We start from the raw sequence: 24,905 nt of genomic DNA on the forward strand, positions 1-24,905 counted from the left end.
TTGTGCAGGCGTTGTTACACACGCTTCCGAGCGTAAACGCACTCGCATAGTCGCATGCGGCGTAGATAGGTGCACCGCTCGGCATGCGGGTGCAGCGCGGACCGGCCACCCGTCGGACTCCGCCACACGCCGTTACAGATTGCCTGTTTACTCGACAAACCTTTTTTTCGCAGCCCCCTTGAGCCACCCCCGACCGGATACCCGCATGTTCCATCGCGGCGCACCGGCCAGCTCGACTCAGCTCCACTCGGCTCCGCTTCGCTCGGCTCGCGAATCCGCGCAAATAAACCGGCGTTTTATTGGCTTTCGTTTACGGCCGTCAGTTCTTTGCCGCTCTTTATCAGCCGCGTACCCTTCGACACCTGCTACGTGCTCTCGCACGGTGCCGCGGCAGCCATGCGAATCCACGGTTGTTAACATTGTGTAGCGATCGCCAGAGCTGGGCAAAACGTAATCGGAAATATCATCAATAGTTCTGATCACAATCGCTTCTGTATTAACTCTCGCAACGCGGTGGCTGAGTCAATTTTCACCCAGAGTATTTATATCGTTCACTTGATTATTCGGTTTTCGCCAATTAAATCAAGTAAATCGCTGTTACATTAAGAACAACAGAAAAGCTGATGAGTCTGCAAGAAATATCTTCAAAAATATGTTTGGAAAAGTTGCTGAATAAAGTTCAGAATTGTTATAAACATCGTCGGTAGAACAGCTGTGCCGTCCGAGGATTATAATGTCTAGACTGCGGATTTTATGCATTTCTAGCAGAACTAGATAAACGAAACGCAGAGTATTGAGGACATAAGAACAGTTTAAAGATACTGTTGCATTACTTTTACTCTATTAACATCATTAAAGAAGGATATACTTTTTTTTATCTAACTTCTGTTTTATGTAACGGACGAGGAAAATTTTTAATTTGCATAAAGACCCGCAATCTGTTAATGACCAGACTGTCGATTTTATGCATTTATGACAAAATTTGGTGCAATAATTTGCAATTTATAATACAAAAAAATTTAACAGAGATTGTCTGTTAAAGGTTCATTAGTAACAAAAAGAAGGATTTATATATTTATTATATTTTATTTATTATTTTTTACTTGCTATTTTTTACTTATTATTTTTTACTTATTATTATTTATTTATGTGAGAAAAAAGAAATGTTAGGATAGATTTTGTTCAAAATAGGATTGACAGCCAATGTATTAAAAGAACTTAAAACTGTCAATTTTTATTTTACTAAAGTGGTTAAGGGAAGAAGTTAGAAATCCGTAGTATTAGTATCCAGCACGCATAATGTTAATTAAGGGGTCGTCGAATTTACTGTGTATAGTCTTCACCGCCAGGCGATTCGATATTTAACATGGACGTTCGAACAGATTTTATAGTTCTTACCTTACATTTACTTTAAGAAAACCTCTAGTAGGGGACGTAAATTATTATTTAATACCAGTATTCCTAAATTGCTGTGTTTAAGGGATTACTTTATTTCACAGTCTGTTAATGCTCTAGAAACACGCTAATCTTCATGCCGGCCTCCGGTTAATGCACCTCTCTCGCGTTTGCTATCCAATGCGTATTAAATAGAGGATAGCAGTTTGAACATTTGTCGCAAGGTTCTGAAATAAAAATTATTGTAGCATAATAGAGTCAGTTACGTCTTGTTTTATTGCTTCCATTCTTTTATGCAATTTTATTTCTCTCTGACGATTAAATATCAAGTTGTCTCAAAGAATTTCGTTTTGTAAGAGTTTAAGAAAAAAACCATTCGATTCACTATTTTGCCAATAAAAATATGTCAAACAGAAACTATCAGAGAAATGCCATAAAGTTCCTCTTTTTTACCCTATACATTAAAAAATCATCGAAACAATTTTCCGAACGATGCAATGTATACTTGATAAATAGTTATTTAATAATCTTCTAAGAATTGACAATTATCTCAAGCGATTATAATCGTGAATTAATAAGTAATCCTGTGTATCCTCTTTTCTTTCGCTGTTCATTGATTTTCTGTGTCCTTTGAAGTTTCCATTAGTTACCGACAAGTGAGATCGAACGAAATCAGAAATCTACAAACGAGAATTCAAGAAATTTTTTCTTGAAAAATTCCAATTGCAACGTACAAATTGTGTTTGGCATTAATTGCCAGATGCAGAAGATACACAGACATTTATTTCCTTCGTCAATAATTTCGATAAGTTTTAAATGTTTGATCCTTTATTTGTTTCGAGTATATTTAAATTCTACTGTTCTCCATTCGATCTTCTCATCATCCATTGAAAAATCCGCAGTCCAATAACGAGTCTGGTCGAAATTAGAAATTCAGAAGCAATGATATCCTTTTGCAACAGATTTATCATTTAGACTTAAGATAATTGATAACAGCGGCAGAAGCAGCTTCGTTTGGGTACATCACGCTGATCCAGGAGCGTATTAATAAGCCCGCCGCGGGTACGATAATTAACTTCTCCCGATTCCTCCGAATTTAAGTTTCGACAGTGGCGGCGGCAACGGTAAAACTGGTCTGCCCGCTTTACATAATGCCTAGTTAAACCGCGCCACGGTGCACCTTGCACACGGAAACTCATATCCGGGGTTTAATGGGACCGCGTCTGATCCGGATGAGCGAAAATCCGGATGAACCGCGGATCCCCGGCCCGCTAATTCGAGCCGCCGCTAAATACCATTTAAACGTGCCGTTTCCCTCGATCGGCGAGAGTCAATTCACCGCGTAATGCGGAAAGGAAACAAAATCGGCCTCTGCCAAATTAATCCTGCAGACGCGACACGCCGACACAATGGATGTGTCCACACTTTTCGTCCGAGTCTGGTCGGACCATGCATTGCCATCCATGACAATACCGAACGAAATACTCGCAGTCTCTGGACAAAACGTTTGTTTATCGCCGGTTACGGATTTTTATGCGAAATAAACATTTTCTTGAATTGGCACATAAGCACGATGTATAGAAAAAGAAACGTTTTATGAATAAATTGCTGATTTCTATTTTTCTTTTAAATTATGTTTACTTATAAACATGCAAGATTTTAATGTAGTAAATATTTTTCAATCGATGCTAGAGCGATTAAGTAGTATGTCTTGTCACAATTTTGAAGAAATGCTTGCCGAATATTTTCGTATAAATTTGTTATTAACATGATTTACGTCGTACAAAACGTGTATTATATAGTTATTGTTGCTCACCATGATTTCACACAAAATGGGATAAAAATATGAAATAAAAAGAATATAAGATCATGGAAATATACATAGTATAAATTTGATTTATTATATTTAAATTGTAGTCACTGCACATGTGTGTGTATATTTTTCATCGCTTTCTTTCTCATTTCTTTCTTAGGGTCTAAGCTGATTAATTGTCTTACACTATTTTGCTGGCTCATTACTAAAATTATGTAACAGAATAACAGAATGTATCTTTACTGTTAAAATATGATAACCAGATGATATCAAAAGATGAACAACTGAGCTTGAAATATCCTGGACACATTTTGACAAAACGCACGTACATTTAATTCCGTAATTTCGCTTTCGTATAAAATTTTCAGTGAGAACTGCAATTAAAGATCATTGTAAAAATTCTAAAAGTAAGACTGTTACGGGAGTAAATGGGATTTCTATAAAAAATAGACGTCGTGGAGTATTACGTAGCGAAGGAACAAACCAGTGATTCATCAGAAGTATCGGTCGGCAGTCGCGATGACCGATCTACAGCCTGGAAACGTCGGTTGGCATGCAGTTAATTGGACTAAAGATCGGGCCGTTTAATCGTTTAATCAATTATCTCATCAAAGGAGCCAAAGGAGGCTCCGGATCGGTCTGAACAACGTCGACGATGCTCTTTCTGTGTCTCCCGTTGCTCCCGTCCCCGTTTGCCACGGATCGGGCGCGGGCCGGGCGGTTCGGGCTCGTCGATACGAGTCAGAGCCGGCTGGTGCTGGTTGTAATTAATAGATCTCTCGTTGTACATATTTGTATGCCGGGTCTGGCCGATTGTTCGGACAATGTATGCTGTGCCGGCGTATAACGCACACCTCGTCTAGACCGATCGACCGCTCTCCTGGCTCCGAATTCCTAGCCCCGAATAACGTTACCGACACCGCCGACATACACCGACGCCTATACAGGGTGTTCGACCGCGTGTACCGATAAATTGACTCGCGTTCCCGAAAGTAGTACACCTCGAATCGTTTCGTTTATTCCGCGAAGACTCGCCAGCTTTTGCACTTCGTCACCACGAAACGCGATAGTTATCGAACTTTCGTCTTGGAAGGCAGCAAGTTTATTTCCTTGATCTCCGAAATTGATATTTTTTAAATTAAACTATTTTCTCAACATTTCATTCGCGACGAATACTGCAATTTAGGTGCGAAGAGCACCGATTGATTGCTTGGAATTGGACATACGCAATGGAAAATGCTTCTTTCGAGTGAGTCAGATTGTTCAATGAAACAAGTAAAACCTGATCGAGTATAGCGAAATGATCGTTTAAACGGTTAGTTTAAATCAACGTACTTAGATACTTTTATATTTAGAATTCACTATTTGTTATAACATTACAAACAAACAATTAACATTCGAAATGTCTTTCCACGATCGTGATGTCGTCAATAAAAATGCGTGAGTTACTGTATGTTGTATGCTGCATCAAGCTTCACAAATTAGTTTCAATGAGTCCGATCCCAGACAGGAACTATAAATGCATACTTATCTATCTGTATAAAAAGAATGTATCACATTCAGACTTTGTTTCAAAGGTTTCCGGCGATGGTGACAACTCCTGCTGGGATAATTCTATCCATCAAACCAATATCAAAGCAAATTATACAAAAAGTACGTTTTCCAGACGAGTTCCAAACGAGTTTAGCAACATATAAAGCGCCATAACTGGACTACGGAACTTCATGCAAAGTAAAAATGTTCTGCATCTGTTGCAGCGAACAGAAATTTCGTTTTTTTTTATCACTGCGATGAGATGAAGATGGTGTATTTGAAAATCCTTACATTATTTTAATTTACATCCGCTCATTTTCGTCACGAATGCACGAAGTTCATAGTCTGGTCATAAGTTTTCGATTTCCAAGTTCCTTCTTCGCTTGTCGTACCATTTTCTTCAAAGATGAAACGGATGGTCTCTCTTCTATGTTATATTTATTGTGTGCCTGCTTCAATGCTTAAATATTGATAAGAAGTGACTAGAATTTTATTTCGACTTAAGAGAACGGAACGTTCATTTCTTAACAGGTTATTATTAAAGATAAATTGCTTCTTTTAACGCTAGTTTTCTATCAGTTTATGAAAGTAACAATAAGACATTTATTCTGTTTTTGAACGAGTGTCAATGTAATATTTACCGCAAGTAACATATATTGAATAAGCAAGTATTTTTTAATAATTATTGAGTAAATGAAAAAATTAGTGACCTGTAATTTCGATGAGTTCCGTAAATCTACGTAACAATTTCTACGAAGAAAGAAGACAACTTATATTTATTGCGTGTTTACGTTTACTTAAATGTTTAACGCTAGAACTAGTGCCCTAAACGTGACTATATTTTTTTAAATGACGATTACAAGATTGAATTTATTTAAACATCCTACGATTTATATTATAACATATGCATGGATGAAAACGTTGATATAAAAATCTCTGACAAAAAACGTTTTTATCGTATCAGTAATTGTCAAAGAAAAAATCGGAAACCAGTCACCGTGACTGGTTTTGCAGTTTCAATGTTAAATGCTGATAACAAAAAATCAGAATTTTATTCAGACTAAAATGAACGGAATAGCATGCATACTTAACAGGTTATTACTAGAAGTCTCCGTCACGTGTCAGACTCGTCAAAGTATGCCAAGAGGTTAATAACTTCGATAAGTTGCAAGTAATGCAACAATGTTATGAAATTCTTATGCCTTCGCAGTCCAGTTATTATTGGAAATTTCCGTCACGAGCCAGACTCACGAATGTACAGAACTTTTCTTAACTCTATGATCGAATTTACGAACGGTACCACTGGTGAACAAAAAAACCCGTCTAATCTCTGTCGAAACGAAAGCAGAGGCGACCGTGCAACAGGGTCGTTCCGAATCTACAGTTTTCCCATTATTTCGGCGAATCATCCCTTAAAACGTTTTCCACACGTAGTGGAACACCCTGTATACTCGCGGGCCGGTCTGCCTGCGTGCACACACCGCTGGACAGACTGTTAAACCGACGACGTGGTTACGCGCGCACGTGTGCGGCCCGCCTGTGTGCACAGCATTATGCGCTCGCGTCCGGTTCCTCCTCGCTGAGCTCCGGTTAATTTCGTTCCGTCTCTACGTGTCTCCCTGGGGTATCGCAGTATGGCGGAACCCGCTTCTGGGACTCGAGCGCAGCCGACGCCGACGTCTATTATTCGTTTTTTACATCGGCATTTCTCGCTAATCTACGCCGCGTTACTTTTTTGCCTGGCCGGTCGTCCGCTCTCTCTCTCTCCCTCTCTCTTTCTTTCGTTCGTCTCTCCCATTCACTCTTGTTCCCTTTCTCTCTCTCTCTCTCTCTCTCTCTCTCTCTCTCTCTCTCTCTTTCTCTCTCTCGACAGTCGCAGCGTCATCGGGCTGCGTTCAGCCGGATCGCGATTTTATAGGGATACTTTTTCCTACGTCGCTCGACCGACGATTATTCTCAGCTTTCGTTTTTCGCGGCTCCGCGTCGCGGCTAGACGTTAACAGGTTTCTCCGTGCGCGGGTCATCGGCTGCTTTGGGATCCAGATCGATGCGCAGTCCGCAATCGTCGATCCATTCGGTTTTGTCCGGAAAGAATCGTCTTGTTGGGAGAGATTTTGTTCTTGTCGAGAGGCGATGACTTTGTTTTGTGTGTAATTGCGAGATCGTGTCGTCTGTCCAATGAATCGACACTAGAGAGTGGTATTTTAGACTGCGTTACTCGGTCTTGTCCCACTATATTGTGACACTTTTGGTGGGAGAAACGATACGTACGAAATTTGGAAGCAATTGGAGAACGTAATCATTCGCGTTAAAAACGGGTTCACGGAATCTGTCAAAACGGCGGGTCACTAATTTTTTCATTTTCGATTACTCAGATTGTAAAGATACATTTATTAGTTATTTATTCGATATACACTACCGGCCAAAAGTTTGGAATCGCTACGAGTTTGCAGGAAAATCGGATATATTTGCAGTCGAATGATGACTCTGAGACACCGTTACAAATTGTTACATAAAACAGCAGACGGATTTTACCAGTGACATTGTATTAATTTCAGCTTATTCAATTCGTTAAGGGAACACAGAAATTGCTACTTGATTTCTGTGCCTTGCAATCGACGTAAACAATTCTTATTTTTCATTAAGATCCGCAATCTAATAATAACTAGCGCTGATAAAAAATATTGCAAGTTAATAGTAAAATTTATTAACGAATCTGCCTCGACATAGAACTACAAATGTTACCTAGTCAAATCGGATATCTTTAGGATATCTATTCTTTAATCAGGAGTATTTTAAGACGCGGACAGTGTTATTGCAGCTTTCATAAGGAAGAGACCAAAAGATTAATGCCGATCACTGTAGGTATCACTTTTCTCCAATAACATCCGAATCGCGTAACGTGCGAGTGAGGATAGCTAGGCACACAGACCTTGTTGAGATCTCTGTAATTCTTTCGTTCCATGGATTAATTTCCAAAAGCTATGATCGAACAAAACTAACATATACAGGGCGAGTCTCGCAACATAATGACATCAAATAACTCATAAAATATTCGTTGTAAGAAAAAATGTTTCACACAGAAGTTGCATGGTTTACAGGGTAACATATAATTCTGTAATCAGTTTTACGTTATCTTGCTTATTTATCAAGATACGAAGATCGCCATCAATTTTTTTAATGGAATGGTTTATATTTCTTCCCGACTTTGGAAAAAGCGTCAAATTCTACGCAGAAAAGTATTATACCAATTAGGATATAAAATAAACAGTTAGTGAAATATTAGCAAAAATAAATTATGTTTTATTAGAAGAGACTTATCAACGAAAAGATTAATCAACGTGACTGGTGTTCGTAATTATTTGATCAATATATCAGCAATTTTACGTAGAATTTAATACTTGATCCGTATTCGGGAAGAAATACAAGCGATTCGATGTAAAAAATTGGAGGCGATCTTCATGTTTTGGTAAACGAGCAAAATCACGTAATGCTGGTTTCAATAACATATGCCCCCCTCCCCTGTAAATCGTGCAACTTCTATCCAACTATTTTATGAGTTTTTTTGATGTCGTCATGTTACAAGACTCACCCTGTGTACATGATACAAAAATAGTACGTATCGACTAGAATAAATTGCCACGTATTGTCTACTTCAGACGGACAAACGACTTCATTTTCAAACAACAATATTTTCTACAAAATACGAAACTACGTTCGACAAAATGCAGATCGGACGGAAAAGACCCAAAGAACGCCAATCTTTGCATGTCGCGAACCAAATTGCAACAGCGAACACGTTGCATTTCGGTGCTACATGCGCTGGTCACACGGGGACCCAGTAATTACAATTAGGGGTTGATCGCTAGACCATCCAGGCCTTTCATTAGCGCGCCGCGGGTGCATCAGCGGGAAGAAGAATAAGCGATGTTCAGAGCTGTCTGGCGAGGATCTACGGGATCGCGATCAATCAGTTCGGAAATTTAAAAACCGATGCCCCCGTTGCCGGGAGGGCTCTGCTCTCCTGCCGGCGCGATTATTCCTGGCTAGATACGCCGCTGAAACCTCGTCTCGTCGGAGGCTGCATATCCTAGTGGTAGTCGAAGTAGAACCGACGTATCGCCGGCACGCACCACACGTGATACGTCGGTTCTCCTATCGTCGCCAGACGGCTTCCGTCTGGGTAAACACACCGACGCACCGAGGCAGTCTGGCTGGCAGGGCTTACCGACTACCTAGGGACATCCATCACAGGATTATCGCGCAACCATGCTCGCGCGCGGTCAGGACGTGCGGCGGGCCTCTCATCCTCTCTCTCTCTCTCTCTCTCTCCCTCTCTCTCCCTCTCTCTCTCTCAGTCTCTCTGTCTCTTGCTGTCGTTCTGTCTCAGTCTTTCTCTGCTGCAGTCTCTCTCTCTCTCTCTCTCTCTCTCTCCCTCTCTCTCTCTCTCTCTCTCTCCCAGTCTCTCTGTCTCTTGCTGTCGTTCTGTCTCAGTCTTTCTCTGCTGCAGTCTCTCTCTCTCTCTCTCTCTCTCTCTCTCTCAGTTTCTCTCTGTGTTTCTATCCCAGTCTCTCTCTCTCTCCCAGTTTCTCTCTCAGTTACCCTCTCCGTCTATCCCGCCTTGTCTGCTCTCCATAAAGCCGCCAAAGCGTGCATGTGCAAGTGGCCGAATGCTACACGTAAGACCCATGTCTGCCCGGTCGTCTGTACGCCGACGCGCCGATGAATCGGCGTACGCGTACGCATTCAAACTCGTCGAGAATTGACCGATGAAGTAGTTGAAGAGACCGGCTCGGGGGACCAGGGAAGGTTAAGGACGTGGAATCAAAGGTGGTGACTGGGGACGTGTAGGAAGAGGGCACCGAAATGGGATTGGGAATCGTACGAGGATCCTCGGGGATTTTTCAAGACGATCTCCGATGTGGGGATCGTGTTCGGGGGTAGAAGTACGATACCGATTCCTGTATCCTGATCTATCGTTATGTCGGTACCCATTATTTTTGGCGATGCACAGTCAGGTTGTTAGACTTTGCGGTTTCAGTAAATACGTATTTCGTGGCTGGAATGTACAGTGCGTTTCAGGGTGAAGCCGGCGAACATAAATTTCGTAAATTTCAGTCGAAATCAAAAATAAATTTCGAACGATATATATGTAATAATTACAACCGTCTCTTGAGGTATAAGTAGAACTATTTTCTTTTTTTTATTAATGCGCGTGGTAAGCCTGCATTATTTCAATAGCATGCATTACTGAGTACTACAACTTCAGTAGTAAATATCTCTTGACGAAAGCATCTGCGTACACACTTTCGGAGACAAAATTTGCCGTTTTATGGTCCTAAATTCATGTCTAAAGTTTGTCGATTGTAAGCCTGAAACACCTTGTATAATGAATAAGCTTGTAGCAGAAGAAGGTAGGAATTTGGAGCAAGTTTGCTGTTCGTCCATGAGGACGTATAGGAATTTTGAAGACAAATGGGTTTTGTAACGATTTGCAGAGCTTTTGTACTTTTTCCTGAAACTGAGTTTTAGTGAGAAACTTTTAGTTTCGATTTAGTTTATCTGCTGCAAATCTATTAACCAGTTAGTTTGTTTGTTTTTTGACGTATACTCGTCAAAAACAGATAGCTGGTTCAATTAAGTAAATAAATGAATGTTGCTAATAAAATTTAAAAATAAAACAGTCATTTCATTACAACTTAATTCTATATTACAACAGTTATACATGCACTTTTCAATGAGACTACAATAACTAACTGGTTAATAGTTATCTCAACGAGTTGTATGGTAATCTCAACGAATGTATATTATAGTTATTTCAATGATTGTATACTATAATTATCTCAGCAAATGTTTTCTACAATCATCTCAGCAATTGTATTCTAAAGTCATCTCAATGTATCTATTCTATAGTTGTTTCAAAAAATTTACTCCGTCGGAAAAGAGCTCAACAATTTTCCTACTGGTGCACGACTAATGATCTTTATGCAATAAAGACTGTGATCTTTATGCAATTTCTCACTTTCAAGGATTATTTTATCGAAGTCTGAATTAGGGTAAAATATTAATGTAAATATAACCCAACGTGCTCGTCTTCTTCCACTTGCATGTGCCATAAATGCGTAAGGGTCCGCCGTCTAGACGTCGCATTATGTTTAGAAGATGAGGAACGAACGAGACTTGGAATGGATTGATTTGGAAAATCTATTTTTCAATGAGACCTGGATACAGAGATTCGATTCGCGTGCTGCTTCGGCCGATGTAGAGGAAGTAGGACGAAAGATATTTGATCAACATAGTTAATGTCTGGTGGATAACACAGGCTCGTTAAACAGCTATGAAAGGCGCCGGTGTCTGAGATGTGCAATGTAGCCGCCGCCGTTTCCGTTCATGCGCAGCCTTGTTCGCCGGGAAAAGTGATTAACGTGTCTCGTGTAGTACACTTACGCTACATGCCATCCAAAAGACAGAAAACGAGACAACTCGTCTTCTTACTAGAAACAACACTGAGTCATCTTCGTGTAGCAAACCGGAATGTGAACCATGTCCTGGATGATAGGTGGTCTCTAATCATTTCTTCACACAAAATATGTTACATTTTTTCCGTTCTAATTGAGCCATGCTTCTATCTTCCCCGTGATCTTTACTTAAATCCTGCTGTCTTAATTTGTGAATCCAAAATTGTGAACGTGATAGATCGCATTATTCGTGAAATTAATTTGAACCTAACGTTTCGCGTTCTACAATTAATCCTCTGTCGTTTTATGTAACTTAAGTTAATGAAGTTATAGCTGATTTCGTTGAACCATTCATTTATTGCAAGTCCGTTAATAATTATCTCAATAAATGTATTCCATAGCTATCTCAACGAATGTATTCTATATAAAATAAATGACGTGTAAAAAATTAAATTAAATAAAATTAAAGAACCTGTCTAGTTTGTGTGTGATTTAAAAAAGAAAAAAAATGCAGTAATTACAAAGATATTTATCTCTCTCCTTAGTAATTTTAATAATTTATTAATTAATTATAATTTATTAATAATTAATCACATTTATTACTTAACACAATATCTTCAAATTGTTTAAATGTTCTCGCAACTTTGCACTCGATCTAGTTATTTGTATCATAAATGCAGAAAATCCGCGGTCTAACAACAAAAGAGTTAAGAATAGCAAAAGGATGGGATGGACAGGACAGGAAAGGTAACACGCAATCATGTTGCAGAAACGTCGCGTCGAGTTTGGTCAGGACGCGCGGCATTTCTGTGCCCGGTCTCCACAAAGCCGCCAAAGCGTGCATGTGCGACCGGCCGAATGCTACATGCGAGTCTACGTCCGCCTATTTGTCTATATGCTTGTCTAGGACGGATGCACATTGCATGCGCATGCATTCTGCGAAGGAGACATGTGAATGATCAACGCGGACTGACAACGATCTGTAACCTCGTTCCGTGAATACGTGGCTTAATCGTAATTGTTACTTCGCTCGTGTTGCGTTTAGCGATCCGCTTCCAATCTCGTTTCACTTTTACTATGGACTCGAGCCTTAAAACGAGAGCAATCATGTTTCCTAAGATTCGAAAAGATATTATTATTATTATTGTTATTGTTATTATTATTATTATTTAGTAATCAGTTACCTGTTTTCGACAAGTATACTCGTCATAACACGGAATATTGCCACTTCTTCTTAATCAGTATACTCGTCATGACACGAAATGTTGCTATTTCTTCCTGACGAATATACTCGTCAAAAACAACTAACTGGTTAAGAAGAATATGTACTTTGATATTCTATATTAAATTACATATTTTATAAAATAAATCAGCGAATTATCAAATCGTCGACGAAAAAAATGACGATTTTGTTAGCTTCTTTTCACATTAAATAGTATTGGCTAAATCACAATTTCGCTGGAATATTTCAAGTCCAACATAAATTTTCAATGTTAAAAAACGTTTTCCCTTATTCCGCAACATTTCGATTTTAACTGAAATGAAGGAAATCATCGCATTATCCCATTTCCAAAGTTCTTCTGACCCACTGTGCGTCGTTCGACGATCGCAAACGTGGAGGTTAGCGATATTGAATGTTCAGATTTTATAGCCTCGATGCGAATAGACAAACGTTCGAATATTTGCGCGATCCGGGCGAATCACGCGAGCGTATGAACACAAGAGAGCCTGCCGGCGTGTCGGGAACCGGCGGCGACGATGAGGAAGGCACGGCATCCACGTCACGGTTTATCTAGTTTAGTCTAGCAAGTCCAAGAGTCTATAGACGGCCAAACACTAATTTATTCCGCGCAAACATGCCGCGGCTCAGCGAACAACAGATTGCCGGGGCTCCGCCGATAGTTGCGCGCGAAACTTTCATCCAAGGACGTAGGAGAGATTCATGGGTGTTTCTAGGGCTTCATTTCGGTCCTGGTCCGAGTATTTGCCGGCGAAAACATTGACCGAGAGTAATTGGCCCACATTTTCCAAGTGCCAGACTTCGGCCTCGTGGCTTCGTGTAATTTCGTGCCGCGTATTGCCATCGATCTCCATTCGAATTCGCTGCACCTAATACGCGAATTAATTCGTTCTGTCTGTGCCTTCGAATGCAGCACTCGTTCATGCTGTGCCATGAATAATCATATCGGGTTGCTGTCGGTGGAACTCGTCCATTCTGATAATGTTAATGATGTTGAATAGAAACGTGTTTCATTAATGTGTTTAGTAAGACGCTTTATAAATACGTTTAATTAAATGCTTTGTAAATACGGTTTGTAAAACGGTTTATAAATACGTTTAGTAAGACGCATTCTAAATACGTTTAATTAAATGCTTTATAAATAAGTTTCATTAAATGCTTTATACATACGTTTCATTAAATGCATTATAAATACGTTTAGTGAAACGCTTTATAAATACGTTTAGTAAAACGCTTTGTAAGTACGTTTAATTAAACGCTTTATAAACACCTATAATTAAACGCTTTAAAAATACGTTTAATTAAACGCGTAACAAACACGTTTAATAAAACATTCTATAAACACATTTACATGGATGCGTGGACATAACCGATTTCGAATATAAACGAGCTGTATTTATTTGTTATTTTAATGAATAATAATACTTCTAATAATTTACTTTTAATAAATGCGTAGAATCGTGCTCTAAACGAAACTCTAGTGAAAATGAAAATCTAATCATGGATTTACTTCTAATAATCTTATCGAGGTTGAATATAAACAGATATCACCTCCCAATTTTCTTTTAAGAAAGTGTTAACATTAAAAGCAATTATAAAAATATTTCGCTGCGTGTAGCTTGCTAGTCGACGTTTGTTCGCAAAATTCCAGTTAATAAATTTTCTGACCATTCCGTGGATCTATATACACTGTAGATGATTCTTAAGAATCGAATAGGATCAATGCTGGATTAAATATTATCCACAGAACTTGAGAAATGTCGTTCCATAGTTTATAATTTTCGAAAACGATAATTCCTAAAGAAATCGTCAAAATATTTTATTTCAGTTGATATATTATGTCGCGACTGAAATCACAAATGCAATTTTAGAAAGCGAATACAATTTCAAAAAGCAAATACAGTTGAGTGTAATCCCTACGGAATTCATGCAACTAAAATCTAGAATCGAAATAGTGTCTGCCAAAGTATCCGAATCACTTTTTGCTCGAAAATCAAAGAACTGCCAAACCACACGATAAAAAGGGAAAACAAGGCGTCCTGCGCGTGGCGCGATGATGCAGCATCACGTTTCCATAGTGTGGTCGCGGGATTGTGCGACTTTCGGCGCAAGAGAAAAAAGGAGTTTCCATGGAAATCGCCGACGCAGGTTTCACCGAGGCAGACTTCATCGGCAACGTCGACCGGCAACGACAGGCTCGAGCAAAATACGAGTTTCGAATGTTGCATCGGTCCGGTTCATTCATCGTCGCTTCTTGTTTCTAGGTTTCCGTTATCGCAGCGTATTGCACTTTAAACTCTACTTAACACTGAACCCACCGAACAGTAACATTAACTGGTGTGCATTCAGAACGTAACTAAATGTTCATGCAGTTTCTTTTTCCTGCAACGAATGCACAAAATTGTTATTTAGCATAAAGAGCCGCCGCCCAATTATCATTATTATTAGACTGCGGATTTTATTGCATCTATGGCAAAAATGAGTAGTTGAAACAGCAAAGAGCGACACTGTTACAAAAGTTTAATGATTTGATTATATTATTTCTAACGCGTTAAAATTGTTCAAAACGTAATCAAATGTTTATGCAGTTCCTGTTTATTTATGCAGTTCATTATTGACCACTCGTTCCTGTGAAACTTACTAGGTCTACTCCAAGGTCGGCCGGTTGAAATCAACCAAATCTATCTGCTATCGTCAGTCAATGTTACCGTCCACCAATACACCGGCGTCGACAAAGTCTGTCGCCGGTTGAAGTCGTGATCGATGAATCGCTGTCGACGGAATCTCCGTCGATGGAATCCGCGTCGATTTCCATGGGACCCGAAAAAGGGATGCCGGCTGGATTTGCGAGTGAAAATCGTCGGAACGTGATAGACGGTGGAAGTCGCGACATTTATTTCGCGTGTGTACGTCACGGATGCGGTGTCGGTGTTAGCTAACGTCGGCGTTGGCGTTGGCAGCGGGGGCGACGCGACGGTAGACCAGCAGACATAGTGGCTCGGTTGTAAACGAGCAAAGTTTCGAACCCAATATGCTGTCTCCGCGCTCCGGAGCCCATATTCAACCTGTCAAGGTGCGGTGCACGTGCGTCGCGTCGCTTCCCGGCATGCCAGACGGGCAAACCGGGACAAACTTTCGAACTGGCACAGACCGTCTGGCACCCTACCACCGTCGCGCCGCCGGCGAACCCGCGAATTCTCAATATGTTATTGTACCACCGGCACCGTTTTATCTGGATGCCGGCGACTGGCATCGACCGACCGACTGCGGTGTCTGGGCTCCTCGACCCAGGAATTTCCTTCCTCTATCGGGCATACCGAAAGTTCAAAGGTGCGCCTCCGCGCGCGGCGCCGCTCGATTTCGTGCCGAGATGTCTCTTTTCCCGGACAAAATCTCACGTACGGCGGCTTCCCGGACACGCTAACGAAACTGCGACCCCGATATCCACACGGTCCTCCCTTCACCGCCGATCAGCCGGGAAAAGGACCAGAGCCGCGCACCGAGCTCGACTTTTAATACTTTTAACACTTAGCCAACCGAACGGCGAGATCTCCCACTTTTACCTCAGCAACGCGCCACCCTGTCATTGTGCTTACTTTTTTTCTTTTCGTTGTAATCGATCGGTCTCGACCTGCAGTTTTTTGCCATTCATTGAATATTTTTTCTTCCTTTTATAAAACACAGTTCTAACTGAACTCTATTGACACTTTGACTGCCGCGTCAGCCGTATACGGGTGACAGAGTTGTTTGAAATTTAATTTCTAGACATTAATTTTTACGCTAATCAACATTATAATTTCTTAATTTTATTAAATTTTAAATTATACTAAATTTTTGGGGTCTTTGGATTAGAGTAGATTTTTAAGAGAAATTTAGACGTTTGTCCATTCTAAATAGGGGTAAAATTTATTATTGTAGAGTTTTAATAGAAAATTCAATTGTTATAGATTTTTTTACAGAAATTTTAAATTATAGCAGATTTTTATAAGAATTTCAGTGGAATTTTAATAGAAATTTAGATTGCAATTGATTTTAATAGGGATAAAATCGATTATTGTAAATTTTTAGTATAAAAGTTATTTGTAATAGATTTTTGACAGAAATTTAAATGTAATCGATTTTTATAAGGGTTTAAATAGAAATTTAAATTCTAATGGATTCTTAATGGATATTTAAATAGAAATTTCAAATTATGTAATAAATCGTAGATAATTTCCTAAGTTGTCCACTAAAAAGACCCATAAAATCGTTTAAATCTTCATTCTTCGGATGCCATTGCACCGATTAGTAGCTTTAAAATTATGACAAGTAGCACGGCGATTGCAAAACCATCTAATTTCCTGAATCAAATTTATTCTGTTACATGCGTGGTGCAATTAACCCCTAAGATATTACCTGCGTTACCCAATAGTAGTTTAAATTACTGCAAATTAATAAAGGACAAGTTGTAGAGGTTCTCGAAGCGGTCATCCCTCGCGGCTGACGAGAAAAATTGAAATTAGAAAAGCGACACGCGAAGTGATAATATTCGAGAGCAAAAAGGAGCAAGCAGAGAAAAATAGGTACGAGGTCGTAGACACCGCAGACGCCCGACGACCAGTTTGCATCGTCTAATTGGTAATCACGGTACATTGCCTCCGCTTGTCCGTGTCATTCATCCAGCCAGCCGGCTTGGCCTATTTGCCTATTTTCCACCCTTTTAGTTCCCGTCTTGGCACCGCGCGTTATATATTAGGCTGCTGGCAAATAAATGGCCGATCGGCTTTCTTACGTTGGCACGTTACCATTTAGATAGAATCTACGTGTATCAATCAAAGCAACGTTCGTTGCGGTTTCTTTGATCCCGTCGAGTTACGAGACCGTTCAAGCATTTCCCATAAAATTTTCTACAATTGTCTACAATTGAGGGACCTTTTGCATTGTACTCGGCGCTTCTTTATTTACTTAATCAGTCAACTGTTTTTGACGAGTATACTCGTCGTAACGCAAAATCTTGCCATTTCTCCACGATGAGCACACTCGTCAAAAATAGCTGACTGGTTGAAAGGGACGCTGCTGTATTTAAACACAAGAATTTCCTATTTGTTAATCCCTCGCATACTACTCCCGTCGTTCGGAATGTTGTTTCGTTTTTCAAAATAGCGTCGTTTTGTAAGCGTGTTAAAGCAAGCACTTGATTCAGTATTTGTCAACGAAAAACAAGACTTCCACGAGCATAAGATTCGAAACTATCAGAAAAATCTGGAAAAGTTTTCTCTTTTTATATTAAATGTTAAAAAATCGTCTTTCACTGTCTCGTGGAAGAACGAAACATCTTTCCGAACGACCCGGTAGATTGAAATTAAATTGCAGTAAAAGTGCACATTCTAGATGAAAGGATATATTAATGACATGTTGCTCGGTTCGCAGCGACGACGGCGTCTGCGCTGTTACGAGACGGCTTTGGTTCAGTCACCGATTTATGTATATCTGTCTCGGTCGTATATAAGAAAACACCACTTCTCGGTCGTGCCACAGACATTGTTAATCCATTTTTAATAAGTAATCCGGGTATCGTTGTCTCGACCAGCTGTCCAACGCGGGCAGCTGTGATAAGTTTAGCACTGAACGGCCGACGGAACAGCCTCTCTTTAAAAGATGGGATCGATCCAATCTCTGTTTGTAAACGTCTATTAGACGAACCAGTTTCCCAACGTGCACCAGTCGGCCAAACATGTGTCTTAATCATGGACCACAAATCAGATTTGAACTTGGTCTGCTCTTGGAGCCGCTATATGTGGCCGAGTCGGACATTGTTCGAATAAAGTCTCATTCGAATAAATTCTTCCAATAAAATTTTATTCGAATAAAGTCTCATTCGAATAAATTCTTCCAATAAAATCTTATTCGAATAAATTCTTCGAGTAAAAATTCGCCAAGTAAAAGTTGAAGTAGAAAAATTACGCATTCGAGACAGAAATTGATTTTTTTAGTCTCATAGACCGCTAATGCAACAGTTTGTGCATCTTAATTTAACTTGTTCTTCAGAGATCCAATAAACATCATTATTTAACACTAAATATATTAAAAAACGACAACTGCGTGAATTAACTCTGAAAAGTGGTACCCTTTATCAACGTTTCATGTCACTTTCGAGCAATCCAAAAATTAAATTATCTGCGCGAGCGTCAGAATTGTGTTCGACAATGTGCAAGAAAAAATTCCAAACGTATCCCGGCGGTATCTATCGATAGCCGCCGACCGCTTAGACAGCTATGAGATATTGAAAGAACTGACAAAAGCTGATAAATCTGGAAGTTGTTACACGCGGTAATGGTGTAATTCAGGCGTTGAAAAGTCATAGACCCGGGGAGCATTGATTGGCTCGTGATCCGATGTAGTACAGCCCGACTATCTAATTAACACGTTAATTAACATATCACGCGCACTTGAGTGACATAATGTACCGGGCGCGGGCTGAAGAAACTAATCGCGTTGACTATTAAATAAAGCCGATCCCACGGACGTGTCCCGACAACCTTTCTCTTTAGCCAGGCTCGGCGGTCGGGGCCGTGTAACGCGCGAAAAGTGTCGGCCTCGTTATCATATCACAAATTAGAAACTCTGCGGACAGGACATTTCACGTGCAGCAACCTGGCAATTCCATTCGAGACAACTAGTTTCATCGTCCTCCGCCGTGCAGATTAATCATTTCGTTGACATATATCGGGTAGAATGAGTGCGCAAGGTCCGAGGGGAGCAATGCTGAAAAAAGAAAGCAGTCAAGCGAGCGCCAGTCATAATATGTATTGTATATATGTATATGTACATATATTGTAAATATATATATTTTCTGGCCAGTTTAGACCACTTACATACATGTATATAGGCATATATATGTATATGCCTATATACATGTGTGCAAATATATATTTATATGCCTATATACATGTGTGCAAATATATATGTATATGCCTATATACATGTATGTAAGTGGTCTAGACAGGCCAGACGGATGCATCATCGCCATTATCGTCGAGCGAGAAAGCGAAACTCGAGTCGAGCCGTTTTGTTCCTGAACGTCTCGCGAGCTCGTCAATCGAGTAATGAGCGCTCATTTTACGCGCACGATAACGCGTCTGTCGCTCGATCATGATACGTTCTCGTCTTTCTTTCTCGGTTGTTCCCTCTGCCTCCGTTTCGTGGATTCTCCGACCTCCGTTTCTTCTTCTTATTCGGCCTGGAGAACGTTGGCAGCCCGAGACGCTTTACAACGGACCGACCAAGAAGACCAAAATTCAGTGTCATAAATTTAACACATTGGACAAGTTTGTTCTGCTATAGACTGAGAATCCTTCGAAGCTTTCAAATCCAAAATACTATTCGTTTCAGATCATTCTTTGCCGGGATACCACGTTCGAAAGTCCAAGTAAAATTAAACGTTTATGGATTATTAGAAAACAAATCGAATTAATATTATAATTCTATATTAATCGAAATTGAAGTATCTTCTAAGCTATTAATTTGTTTTTCATAAGTAGGTTGATACATTTTTATAACTAATGCCGGACTGCGTCCATCGATGTATTAGAAAATACATAATTCCGTTTAAAACATAAAGTTGACCTTGATAGGACCTAAGAATCGTAACTTTTCCTTAAAATCGTAAATTTCCTTAAAAAAAATATTTCTTCGAGTTTTCGCTTCAATTCAAGTCATTTAGACCAGTTTGAAAAAGGTTGTACCGTTTTAAAAGGTGCGCGAATACCTTTGCTTCTCACTGTAGATCCTAGCTAATACTGTTTGATGGACGAAAATGTGTGACAAGCGTCTCCGAAATTACGATCCGTAAGGGATGCACGCCGCCTGAAGTGACAACTTCTTCCGTCTAACGTCTGCTATCAAAAGTTCAGGAACTTCTCTTGGATTTATAGAGCGCCAAGCACCCCAGAGGATCTTGAGATGCGCTTTATGCCTTTCCTTTGCTCGATTTTTCTATGGCTTGAAAGAACCTCTTTTGAAATTTTTAAGTGGCCGCAGAATGCAACACCGCGAATAGTTTTCAGGCCTTAATTGAGCCAAGTGTTCTTACTTTCGCCTACGTTGAATTCATCGCGGCCGCAGAAATATCGCATTAAGGAAACAGCCCAGGTAAGGAACGATGAAATGCGATAATTAACGTGGTTCTGATAAATACTGGGTCGCTGCGCGATTTCCGGCGAATATCTCTCCAACGCTCCGGTAAAGCGCGCTTTTAATACTAATCACTCCACTGCGGATCTTTGTGCAGAATGAAAATCGCCCGCATTAATTGCAAGAAGCAAGCATGTCGCACAGAGATTTACTTCGTCTATTAACTTCTTCAGTTTGCAAAGAATGTCTTTAAATTCTTCTAAAGTTTTCACTATTTTTGTTAATTCGCAAAGAAGAAGATTTTACACATTCTACATGAAATTAAATTCTACATGCATATAACTTGCAAAGATCTACAAAACGCATTTTTTTTAATTTTCCTTATAGGTTCAGATAATAAAGTTAAAAAAATGAGAGATTTTTTATTTTGCTTTGTCACTCCAAATAATGGCAAAATTGTAACAAACTAATCATTGTTTAGTCATTGTCTAGTGCTAGTTATACTAGTGTCTCTATCATCTAAAGAAAATTCAAATCGTTTAGTCCAATTTTGAAAAAGTTATTGCATTTTGGAAGGTGTCCGAATATTAATATCCCACCGTACATAAAAAGCCAAACAAAAGGTAGGACAGCTTTTGATCCGTCTAACCCGAAATAGTTAACGGAGAAACGCAGTGTAAGATACCTCGAGATATGTAGTCGAAACGCTACCGAAACTCTATTTCGAAAACTTGAAATATCGTCGACAGCGAGTCGACGCGACGCTCATGAAAATACAGTTCACCCTGCGGCGGCAGCTTTGAAAAAGTTGAAAGACGGAGAGAGAGATTGACATCGGACGAAATTCGAGCTGATATAATATGTAGGTGGTATCCGAAAAGCCGTGAATTCGCTACCCAATTTCGTTTGTTATTTTCATTTTTTGGTGTCGCACTCGAGATAAAAAAGTCTGTTTCCCCGGAGGGAATTCTATCTCTGGCTAGACATCGGTGCTTGTTTTCGTGTTTCTCGCTGGGGCGCAACGGCAATCCTTTCTTCTTGTTTCCTTTTTTATGCTCTTTCCATTCTTTCGTTTTCGTCTTTTTCCCTTTCAACCAAGTAAGTCAAGTGTCGGCGACGGTAGATAGGGCCTCATTTACAAGCCAGACGGGGTAGGCCACTTGGCCCAAATACGGGAAAGGCTATTCTGCCCAGTGGATGCGACTCAAAACTTAAAATAACCCCTCTCTCGATAAGAACGCCAGCCCGCCGTCACGTTTTTCGCTCTCCTCGACCGACACCGACCCGCACCGACGCCCGACCTCGGCCCGACCCGCTCCACAGTGCGGACAAATGACAAAATTAACGACAAAAACGAAAATTTGGTTACTTATTATATATCGGTATTTACTCGCGAGAAATAAAATTTAACGAAACTTTGGAAATAAAAAGTTATAAATCTTATTTTAAAAAATATATATATAAATTCAATACGAAATGAATAATTAGTAAACTATTTATAAAATTAACGATAATAAACTAAAAGAAATTATAACAGTAACAAAAAGATTAACGAACTTTTGCTTAATGTTTCTCATTAAATAAACGTCAATTTCGTTAAAATCACTTGAAATCCATATACCAAACAGGTCAGAAATCTTTATTAATAAAAAAGTACGGTTGCTTATTATATAGCTTGCCAAATTAAGTATGACGGTTGGAAATATATCTTACATCATGATAGACGTAACTGGTGAATTTTGCCGATGTAGAGCGCACTGTGCGCTCCCTCGAATATATTTCGCGTGAATTTCGCCGGGGAATATTACGAATCGACCGCCGCGGCGGCCAGACAATACAATTGGCCGGGACTGATCTTTCGCTTAACCCTCTCGATCCTAGCGGGATGCATGTGTCCCAACGATCTTTTCTGATTGCCAGAAAGACAACGCGCGTCTCTTATATACGTTATTATGCAGTAATCTAACGCGTCTGACTGTATATATTGTATAATTGAGCCTCTTAGTCGACAAGTGGCCTAAGTACGAAATTATGAATAATGATTTAATTGTAGAAGCGTTTAGCATTAAGTACAGTTGATTTATTTACCATTTAAAATTTCTGTATATTTATGTTAACATTTTATGTTGCGATGTCTTAACATTTCGATTTCAATTCGATTAAATATATTATTTCAATTTTATGAAATCTTTGAGATTGCCAGAATATACAGGGTGTCCATCGATATGTGCCGTTTGAAATATAACTGCTAAACTGTTGACCTTATGAGGAAAGCGTCGAAAATGTATTTTTTTTTCAGTTTTATTACTCAGAAGACAAGAGTGTGATAATTAATGACGATGCTGTTATGTGTTTTACGGATGATTGTGGTGATTGTGCGAGGAATGCGAACGTCGTTGTGGGAACGAGATCCTCCGAAACGAAATTGTTACAGTACGTTGGAAATAGTATCATCGGAGGCCAAAAGGAAGGCAGCGTTATCGAAAATATTTTTGTTAGCAGCCAAGCGGTGATAGTGTTTTCCTACCGCATACGTGTACACGGTAGCTTCAAAGAGATGCCAAAGATGGTTTCGATGCTTTGAACTTACTTTTATATACTTTCGACTCGTCCACTTTATCCAGCTGCCTTTATAAGTGCACTCGATCGATAATGCATACTGTCTGTGGAGAAACACGTCGGTATCACATACTCTTGATGTTTACGAAATAGTTCCAACAGAAATTGCAATAAACGTTGCTCGGATACGCCGTGTACCAGGAACGAAATTAAAATTCACTCTCTATTTGCTATCAAAGATACAATTTCTATCGAGATTATATAAAAACGATAATATCGAGTTAATGAAAAAATTGATCACGTATCTCACATAGGTACCAGAAACAAAATGGAAGTTCGATCTCCGCTTCTTACCATTAGACCTGCGGATCTTCATACGAAATAAAAATTAAATATATATTTAATTTTTGCTGTAATGATTTTAGCGAGCCGACTATAGCGCATCGATACTTCTTAATTATTTGAATTTGGTCCACTGTTTTAAATCGTCTCCGCCTGTTTTGATCATAAATGCATAAAATCCGCAGTCTGGTTATCATGTCGCAAAGAATCTTCCCTTATTTTGATTTTGATACTATTTAGCGCGAAAACGAAAATCTGCATAAATCCGCGTGATCTGATCGCGAGGATCATTTTTATTAGTAGACCGCGAATTTTCATGGAAAATGAAAATTGCGCGAGTTAATCTCAAGAAACGTAAGTCCGTCGAAAATGTATTTCCTCTTTGAATCATTTGAACAAGCTGTGTACCTGACATAAAAATATTCTCAAATTCTACGAACTTTTCTACAATTTCGTTTCTAATCATTTTCGTGAAAATTCTCGTCGAAAATTGACGGTACCGAGTAACTAACTCGTTCGGGTGTGCATGAACGATTGAGAAAACGAGGAATGCCGAGTGTGATCTTACGCTGACGCAGGATTCGTCGCACCTAACACGCAGCTTTTGGCTATCTGTTGCAGGTACTTATGACGAATAATCCCAGCAAAACCGGTCTCGGCGCAACCAGCGAATTTCCTACAATCGAGCTAGATTCGACGACAGAAAAGAAACAGGCTTTATGGCGAAAGACACAACGGCGTTACAAAGAGATCGCCGACCAGCCAGATTAATTGCATCGTGCGCGATGCACGTGACGACCGGAAACAGTTGCATTTCTCCCCCGTGCGAGTCTTCTTGTCACGAAACACCGATTTCACTTTCGCAATAATCTGTAACACGTTTCCGGTTAATCGTTCAATTAATACTTATATATATATTTACTCGAATGTGTTTGTAATATAATATTCGAGAAGAACTCGTTGCAGCTTAGTACAAAGTAATGTTATAAAGTAAGTAAAGTTATACGTATAACGCGATGTGAAAACATTCAGGAATCCAGCGCACGGACTTTATGTACATTACATTGAATGCATGCTAACATTTTTACAATAAAAGACATGTTTGACGTGGGTGGAAACGGATTACGAACGATTTCATACTTCGCTGCGTTGCCACTTGTGCGCCGCGATCGTTTGTCAATCATTTTTACTTGAACTTTTTCATTCGCTTATTCTGCGTCGTTTAATATCTTCGTTTCACAGGAGATTGTAGACGTTAGTAGAAGAATTGGATCGCCGTACGTTCTGCATATTCAAGCAGGTATGTTCGCAGGAATAATGATAATAATAATAACTTTATTTATCAACAGGATAAACTTTTTGTTAATGTTTATGTGAATGTAAATTTTTAAAGCATGTTTAGGGAACATGTACGTAATGTACATATACTTTGCGCAAGTATGGCTTTTTATGG

General features: G+C 39.6%; 1 protein-coding gene across 4 annotated transcripts in view; it reads left to right on the forward strand.

Moving 5' to 3' along the window:
* Positions 1-24,574, forward strand: part of LOC117226128 (angiogenic factor with G patch and FHA domains 1) — a 69,342-nt gene extending 44,768 nt beyond the window's left edge. For all 4 annotated transcript variants that reach the window (XM_076523065.1, XM_076523064.1, XM_076523067.1 and 1 more), the window contains exon 9: positions 24,074-24,574. In XM_076523065.1, coding sequence (XP_076379180.1) covers positions 24,074-24,223 — 150 coding nt within the window. In that variant the 3' untranslated portion in view covers positions 24,224-24,574. The remainder of the gene's footprint in view (positions 1-24,073) is intronic.
* The last annotated feature ends 331 nt before the right edge of the window (positions 24,575-24,905 follow it).

The sequence above is a fragment of the Megalopta genalis genome, chromosome 6 (genome assembly GCF_051020955.1).
Source record: "Megalopta genalis isolate 19385.01 chromosome 6, iyMegGena1_principal, whole genome shotgun sequence".
NCBI classification, from domain to species: domain Eukaryota; kingdom Metazoa; phylum Arthropoda; class Insecta; order Hymenoptera; family Halictidae; genus Megalopta; species Megalopta genalis.